We start from the raw sequence: 9,026 nt of genomic DNA on the forward strand, positions 1-9,026 counted from the left end.
CAAGATTCATATGAAAGCACTCGGGGAGAAAAAGGAACACCATGGTATGGTAGACAAGGTTGCCACAATACTTGACCAGAGAGGCTAGGAGCCAATCTCACTTATATGAGAGTGATACTAGGCAGAAACCCTTCCTGACAAGTTTGTATTGCATAAATGGCTTTCCTTGGTACATAGCTTCCAACAATCGTCATAATTCATTTTCCATGGGAAGATGACCCAAAAAGTATAGGGAAAGTTCTACAGATAACGGACTCTACTTGACTTGATGAAGTGAAAGTTATACTAATACCTTTGTTGAGTTTGGCCTTTGCATGCTTCATTACACCATTTGCATCAATTATGATTTTGCAAAACACGGTCAACTCCACCTTACCATATCGACAATAGGTGCTTGCAATGTTTGCTTGTAATCTAGGCACTGTTAGGAGCTCTCAACAACCATCAACTGGTGCACTGGCATTTTCCTATCTAAGTTTGCATGTAGGGAGCAACACCACATGACTCATTGCGGGCATGAATGAATGTCACATTAGACATTTTATGACTATGTTCGCTCTACAATAATCTAATCCCACACATTACTTCACTCCTATTTGCCCCGAATTTTTACCCTTCGCGCTTCAATACCTCGGTCGACCAAACGCAAAGGTCATCCAAAAGGCACAGGCCTTAAGTTGAAAGTATTCGGAGATAAGCAACGCAAATATGAATGCCAAAGGCAAGCTTTATTGCAAATATTTCGTGTGTTCTTTTTCACCGTAAAGGCCAAATCCTGTCAAAAGAGGCACGAGTCACGACACTCGGACATCATAAGCGTCATTGGAACGATGGCCCGATCTGCGTCCCCTTCTCCTCCAGCGAGCAGCAGGGGAAGATGGAAGCCTTCCAGGTCGCCGTCCCCCCCGTCATCCAGCTACCGCCACAGGAACAGCAGCAGAAGGGATCGCCGAAACCACTCTCCGGATACGTACTCCCGTAGCAGGTAGTGTGTTGCCATTCTAAAGGCTTGTGACGAATGAGTTTTTCCTTTCTGTGAATTCAGTAATTTGTGGCCCTCTGCGCGGTACGGCATTAGAAGTAGGGCCGAAATCTGGCATCTTCCCTTCTCTGCACAGAAGCAATTTTCAGTGATGGTCGTGAGATGATGGTGATGATGGTGCGGCTGTTTTGTTGGCAAAACAGAAAGTACTGTCCAGTTGGTATTATGATTGTTCCGCTTGGCGAATGGTAACATTTCTGTTGAGGATATGGCGTTATACTGTTCTTTGTTTTCCTTTTTGCAGGTAGACTTTAGGGTTTAGCTTCTCAGAGGATATGCCTCTGCTTGTCGGATCCATAAACGTGGGTTTGCTTTCTGTTTCCATTTAGGTCCTCAACGATGGTAGCTGAAATTGTCTCGATATGGTTAAATGATGTCAAATCATTCTTCAGGGCCAGATTTTTGTAGTTGCAGGGTTTTTACAGAGTTCACAGAAAATTTGAGCATTTTTTTTGCTTGATGGTGGAAATATGTTGATAGCAGCACGATGAATTTTGGGATTTTTGTTTGTGAATTTGTTTGGTCTGCACTGATTTTGAAACAACTTTTTCAGACGCAGGAGTAGATCTCGATCTCCCTCTCGCAGGAGGTTAAGACGGTACAGAAGCAGAAGTCCATCAGTCTCTCATTCAGGCAGGTCGCAAAGCCCAAGTCCTGTATCTTTGGACAAGAGGCGACCCCTTGAGAAAACTAAAAGGAAGGAGGAGACAGAAAAGCGAAAGTGAGTATTTAGTACATGTAATTTTGTACCTGCTTGGTTTCTGATGCATTCACAATAAGCTGACGTTTATGGAGGTGGTTGTGTTCATGTTGAGATCCATTAGACCTTAAGAGCTTATCGAGGTTTTTGCATTCGCCTAAAATTGTGGCTTGCAAGGCGAGTTATGGACGACTCCAGCTAAAGTAGGGCATAGTTTTGTAAACCTTTTTGAACTGGGAAGAGCTCTCGTTTGCAAAAGCTAAGGAGTTTTTGCACTTTCTGGCCACCATTGTTGCCGAAATTCTGAAGGAAAAGTGTGCACTGTTTCTTAAGACTTAAGGTATGTAGGTTTGCTGCGCAAAGACGTCTTTTGGATTTCTCCCTCCTGTTGATACCAGCCTGTGGGTCCCTGGTTTCATGTGACAAAAGCTTTGCCTATCAAAGTGCTCATTGTTTCAAAGCTTAGTGTCCATGATATGTGAGAGATCATATCATCTTGATCGTGGGACATCTGGCCCAGTTTCTTCCCATGAGCCAAAAGACCTCATTGCGCATGGCCCTTCCATCTACCGAATTGACCTGATTTGGGACTTGAAGATTTTTGCATGGATGGGAGTCTTGAAGTCTCAACTTAGGCTGCAGAGGAGCAAAAGGCTGTGCAGAATTTCGGCCCAAATAATCAGAATCTTGGTAAAGTAATCCTACTGTAAGTTGTGGGAATTTTAGAAGTCACTGCTGAACTGTTCGAGAATGAATGTGCAGTACTCTCACGCAGTTGTGATGTAATCTCATATGTGTTAGGTCATACGGTTATAGGGTTGGTAGGAGAGTCTTAGCATGCATATAAGTCATAGAAAGCAATTAACATATTTTTGAGGTCAGAGTGGTGCATTAAGGAACACCAAGCTGCTTTCTTGTTTTGGAAGTACAGCAGAATAAAGATTTCTGGGAAAAAATTTCATAAAGCATAGTTTTTTTTAATGGTGGCTGGATTATGATGATGTTTGTGCCAGGTGGAGGAAGACTCGTATCTGCTATGTAAATGAGCTTTCTACAAATTGGTGATACCTGTGTCTGGTGTTTTAGTTCTCAGCACTGATTCTTCATGTTATACCATATTGCTATATACTGTCATTGGGATGAAAATTAGTACCTTCAGAAGTGTACTATATGATGTGTTTCATCAAATGGAGCACATGATTACCAGTTTTGTATATTCCAGTGAACTGTATGGTATGAGTGCGTAAGTCTGGGATTTCTTGCCACTAATTCAAGTTCTACTTTTAAGTTATTGAAGAGACTTTATGTGTGACATTAGGCAACAAAAAGAAGAAGAATTGAGACTCTTGGAAGAAGAAACAGTAAAGAGGGTAGAAGAGGCCATTCGCCGGAAAGTGGAGGATGCCTTGAGTTCGGAAGGGGTGAAACAACAGATTATCCTGAAGATTGAGGAAGGAAAGAAGAGGCTTTTGGATAATGTGGCTAAACAGCTTGACTTGGAAAAAGCAGCAGCTCTGGATGAGGCTAGAAAGAAAGAAGTAAGTCACTGGATCATGCTATGTTACTGTATATTCTGCTGATGCAGTGTCAAATTTGTAATTTTTGAAAGCAATTCAACATGAGGGAAAGCTATTGTCTTTGTGGATCATGGGCAAGTAATTTGTGGCAACGCATTGATATTGTGCTTGATTTTAACTATTTGATATCAGGAACAAGCTCGCAGAGAGAGAGAAGAACTTGATCGAATGCTTGAGGAGAACAGACAAAAAATAGAGGAGGCTCAAAGGAAGGCAGCAGCCTTAGAGCAGAAAAGAGAAGAAGAGGAGAGGTTCCGGGAACAGGAAGCTGTACGACAAAGGGAGGAAGCTATTCGGAGGAAGATATTGGAGGATGATGTCATAGTTTTAGGGCGAAGTAACATGCGGCCAAAGATGCCATTTGCTGTTAGCTCAAGCTAGACACATTTGTTGTATTGTAAAATTTTTGTTTCTTATAGGCCTAAGGGGCTCTTAATGGAAGGTACATTATTAAATACATTATGTATACTTTGCACAGTATGCTGCTATAATGCTTAAGATTTAAGAAGCCAGGCTTACATGGACAGTCTAAATCGGGGATTAGGTGGAGTGCTAGATGGCCAAAATTTGGCATGTAGGTTGCAAGCGCCTATTGGAGGGCATTGCCCCTTCTTTTGCAAGTTGACGTTGTTCTTGTCAAACATTGCAGGATCTGAGATTTCATTTTTTTTGCCTGTTCATGATGATACAATATGTTTGAATCCAATAAGATTACACTCTTTCCCACCTTTGCCTAGAGCAGGGTTGTATTGCAATGAAAGTTTTATTGAAAAAGCTCAGTTATCGATAATATATGCACTTAATAGAAATCGTGCAATATAAGATTGATGTGTTCTCGGACACTCTGAATTGCTAAGCTTTTGAGATAGCCACAAGATACTCTTTATAAGAGCGTTGGCTTTGATAAAATGTAAAGGAAAGGTGTGACAAGCACACAAAAAAATGAAATGTATGACAACATGTAGAGTATGATTTGTAGAATGCTTAATAAGAATGAGTGAATGAGAATATGATAGATCCAATTTGGGGTCCTTGAACCTCCATGTCTGAAGGATAGAGAAAGGTGACCAAGAAGTTGAAGTGAGAATGGGCTTTGAAATGTGCCAAAAATCTACTAAGTTAGGATGTTGATGTCAATGAAAAAGTGAGCAACACACTTAATTGATAGGTGGTAGCAAGACATAGGTCTAGTAGTCCAAAACATCTTTTTGGTAGAGTGGTGATGTTAGCAACACCTCATATAGTCGTAGACTATGGTGCCAATATTTGGGTGGCCAACATGTTGGCAAAATACAACACTAGAATAGATCTAGGCAAGTCTAGATGTTGCTTGATGATGTGGCATTTGGGCAGCCTAATCTAGTTAGGGAATGCATCATTTTGTTTGATGACATGGTAGGTCGGGTGGCAATAGGAGTAGCTTTTTTCATTGAGAGCAATGGCATCTTGTTGGGTTACGACAACTAACATAGTTGCAACATCTCTACCACCTCCTTGATGAAGTGATAGTGCATCTCAATGTGCGTTGTTTTCGCATGGAAGATTGGATTCTTGGCCAACTAAATAGAACTCATAGAATTTGAATGCAATGTAGGAGTAATAGTAATACTAAGGTTTACCACCAAACAACCTAACTACAGGGCCTTAGTGGTTGTAGTATACTTTGCCTCAGTAGTAAATAAGGTCATGCATTCTTGCACTTGGACACCCAAGAAACAATATCTCTAGTAAAAGTGAAGACATACCTATAGGTGGACTTCCTACTATCAGCATGCCTTGTATAGTCCGAGTTAGTGTAGCATATGATTATAGTATCTTAACTACCATACTAAATGTTTATATTTGTAGTGTCTTTCAATGCTTCATGATACCTTTCATAGTGTCTCACCGTCGTCGGTTAGGGGTAGCCATATAGTGGGCCACAATCTCCACTACAAATGTTATGCAAGGGAGAGTGGCTATCATGGCATACATCAAACTGCCCATTGCAAATGTGTAAAGGATCTTGGCCACTCCATCTTTTACTCATTTGAATGTGGACAATCTTCTCAAGTGACCTTCACATGAAAAGGTAAAGGATAGCCAATAGGCTTAATATCCTGTGTATGGAGGTGCTTAAGGACCTTTTGTATGTACTCCTATAATAACAAGTAAATGAGCCCTTGAGAGCGATTGCATGTGATGCGCATTCCAAGAATATATGAGGCTTGCCCCATATCCTTAATCTTAAAGCTTCTTGAGTTGAGTATTCAAAGTATCCAACTCATCACGAACTCTCTTACCAGTCATTATATCATCTACATAAAGTATGAAGATAATAAGATTGCCATCATGAGTCTTCTTCGTGTAGAGACATTTATCCATATCACTGTGGGAGTAAAACTATGACCACATAAATACATTGAACTTATGATACCATTCTTTAGGTGCCTCCTTAAGATCGTAAAGTCTCTTTCTCAACTTGCGCACTTCCTTGCCTTTTTCTTGAAAGCCCTTAGGTTCTTGTATATAGATCTCATCATACAAGTCTCCATGTAAGAAAGCCATCTTAACATCCATCTAATAGAGATTAGATCTAATTGAGTAACCAAGGTCAACACCAAACGTAGGATTGTCATCTTGACTACAGGAGAAAATACCTCATCAAAGTTAACACCATGCTTCTACGTAAAACCCATAGCAACCAATCTAGACTTATATGCTACCTTGGGGTATCAATGGATACTCTTCACCTTGTACACCCACTTGTATGACAATGCATTTTTTCCATTGGGTGAAGGAATCAAATTCCATGTATGTTTTTTTTGCAATGAGTCATACTTTGAGTCCATGGTCCTCTCCCAAGAGCGACTATCACCTTTACACATGGCCTCCTCATCAAAAGTAAGGGACTCACTAGAATTTGTCACCATAATATATAGTCCATGGAGGGCTCAAGTAGATCAAGTTGATGTCTATCTCTAATAGACTGTCTTAAAATGGACTATGGGACATATACATCATATCCAACATCATGATCACGGGTCATTGGAATATCAGTTTTACAGGCTGTCTAGCTAGTTATATGGTAATATGAGGCTCCTCCTAAAATATCATCTTAGATATCTCAACTATCTGCTCAAGCTGCTTATGCATCTTCTCCTCATGGAAAACAACATCATGGTTATGAATGACCTTTCTAGTCTATGAATCCTATAGGTGATAGTCCATCTTACCTATATCCCTATAACCAAGAAAGACATATTTTAATAATTTAGGATTCAGCTTATTGTGCTTATCCTTGGAAATATGGCAAAAAGTCTTACATCTAAAGACATGTAAATGAGCATATGACGGAGGTTTTCTAGACCATACCTCCTTTGCAACTTAACAACCAATAGCAGTGCATGGGGATCTATTTATTATGTACAACAGTAGTAATTGCCTTAGTCCAAAAATACTATGGTAAGCATGCTTGGCTAAGCATACTATAGACTCTCTCTTAAATCATCCTATTCATGTGCTCTCCAACAACATTCTGGGGTGGAGTATAAGGGGAAAAACTGATGCTTAGTACCTTATTTAATTGCAAAACTACTCAAATGCTTCAGAGACATATTCACCCCCACGATCTAACCTAAGGCATTTTAGTCTATATCCAAATTGGTTCTCAAGAAGAGCAAGCCAATGCTAAAAGGTAGCCACTACATCATATTTTTGCTTTCGCCTAATGCCTGACTTCTTTTGAGAACTATGTGTTTGCCTGCCATAAAGATAATAATCACATAAATTAAAAAATTATAATTAAGAGACGAAATATATTGCAAATAAAAAAGCATTTTCATTCCTTTTAAGAACATGTGCTAAAGGCAATGATGCCGTAAAGATACATGTGGTATGTTAGCCAAAGCCAAAACATGGTCAATAGACCAAGACATAAGCAAGGGATAAAGGTTGCCAGCCTTTGGCACCTCAAGTAAAGACAAGATTCCCACGAGTAATCTTCCATGTGGAATCACTAAAAGATACAATATATCCTGCATCATCCAAGTGTCTAGTAGAGAGTAGGCTTTTAGTAAAAGTCAGAATATGGTATGCATCATGCAAAACAAAAGTGTTGCTTGAAGTAAACTATAGTCTAACATCACCAATGCCAAGCCAGTTCCTAGTCTCACAGAAACTGTCATGCTATGATAGTAATGAGACCATTCCCTATGTAGAGTAATATGGAAAGAAGCCTTCGAATCAAGCAACCAATATTAAGAAAAAGTGAACAAGGCATCAACCAATTGACTAACATCAAGAGAAGAAGCTGCCAAGATGTAACCATTCTTGAAGTCAATGGCCTACGAAGTCAATTGGTTGAAAATAACATGAAATCACATTCAAATGTGTGGATACACTAGTCCCTTCCTTCATGTAAAGGTCCACAAGTTGTTTCAACCAATATAATTGTGAAGCAAGACTTTGCTTGTCATAAAGATTGTATATCTTTTCCCATAACTATCAAGCATTCTCATCAGGTGCCATAACGTTGAAATAGACCTATTTAGATCATGACGATATAAGAGTGGATTTACATAGCTCATCTAACACATCCTAAGTATCATTATCAATACTTTTGAGTTCCACATTCTTGGTTTTCAAAGGCCTAACATGCTTGTTTTAAATCAGTACGTGCCATATTGCATCTTCCAATAAGTGAAATTTGTGGAATCAACTTTTTCAACATTGAAAATAGCTCAAAGAACTAGCCATAAGGATAATATACCAATGCAAAATCCAAGAGAATGGGCTGCTATAAATGATTGCAAATTAGCCCCCAAAACTTAGTCAAAACAAGGAAAAAACAGAAGGGAATACCAAAGTTTAGAGCTTTCCACTGATTGCAAGCAACAGATTGCCAAAGTATAAGGTCTACTCTCTAAGACAATGGTAAAAATTGTAATTACAACAACGGTGTTGAAATAAATACAGTAGTATATGTCTATCCAACTATGGGCAAATAGGCAAGAAAGCAACCTCCCACTGCCATGGATATCCGAGTAGCAATCAAGATACAAAGAATAGACTAATCATAGACCATTGGTACCAAAGACTGTCATGATGTCATGAAGGAAAATACAACATTAATATTTGCACATTGGATTAATTCCAGCCTTTGTAAATTCAGCCCTAGCCTATGTGTACATGTGTGAACAGCCCTTAAGTTTGGAAAAAGGGTTAGAATAAAAGGGACTAGAGGCCAAAGGCAATACATCTTTTGATCATTCAATAATCTTGGCTTTTCCATCTTCTTGAAATTAGCTTCTTCTTAGCCTCTGAAGCACTCAGCCATGGCCGTCATGTATTCTTGAAACCTCAACCATTAATACATGATGAGGATGTCTTGGTGCAATAGACTTGTTAATTCTTTGTTGTTGCTTAGTTAATTTTCAATTTCAGTTAGATTTCATTCCATGGTTGATTGCTTTCTTACATTGGTATCAGAGCCTTGCTATGATCCAAGGCATGCTTTAATTCCATCATTTTCATGATTATGATCTTGCTGGGGAGGTCATTTTCATGGAAGATCTAGTTACAGGCATCATTTCTGTGTAACTGGACTTGAAGACACAGTTACATGGTTTGGTTTCTCCTTGACAGTGACTAGACTGGTTGTACTACTTCAAACTATGGTTATTTTAGTGCTTCTTCACAGAGATATGGAGGCAAAGCTAATTTGACA

The 9,026-nt window shown here is 39.4% G+C and overlaps 1 protein-coding gene across 1 annotated transcript; it reads left to right on the top strand.

Moving 5' to 3' along the window:
• Positions 1–737: 737 nt before the first annotated feature.
• Positions 738–3,776, top strand: LOC148040529 (uncharacterized). Its single transcript, XM_087700364.1, has 4 exons — positions 738–985; positions 1,596–1,763; positions 3,061–3,280; positions 3,452–3,776. Exons 1-4 carry the CDS (start codon positions 831–833, stop codon positions 3,698–3,700), a joined length of 792 nt encoding a protein of 263 aa, XP_087556490.1. The 5' UTR covers positions 738–830; the 3' UTR covers positions 3,701–3,776.
• The last annotated feature ends 5,250 nt before the right edge of the window (positions 3,777–9,026 follow it).

Source organism: Lygodium microphyllum, chromosome 2 (assembly GCF_053477565.2).
Source record: "Lygodium microphyllum isolate KBCC chromosome 2, Lygodium_microphyllum_v1.1.10, whole genome shotgun sequence".
Lineage (NCBI taxonomy): Eukaryota > Viridiplantae > Streptophyta > Polypodiopsida > Schizaeales > Lygodiaceae > Lygodium > Lygodium microphyllum.

Bases quoted from the DNA above. Each gene is read 5' to 3' on its own strand.
- LOC148040529 (XM_087700364.1), top strand. From the start codon at position 831: ATGGCCCGATCTGCGTCCCCTTCTCCTCCAGCGAGCAGCAGGGGAAGA. The intron at 1,764-3,060 runs GTGAGTATTTAG...GTGTGACATTAG, and splicing joins GAGGAGACAGAAAAGCGAAA to GCAACAAAAAGAAGAAGAAT. The intron at 3,281-3,451 runs GTAAGTCACTGG...ATTTGATATCAG, and splicing joins ATGAGGCTAGAAAGAAAGAA to GAACAAGCTCGCAGAGAGAG.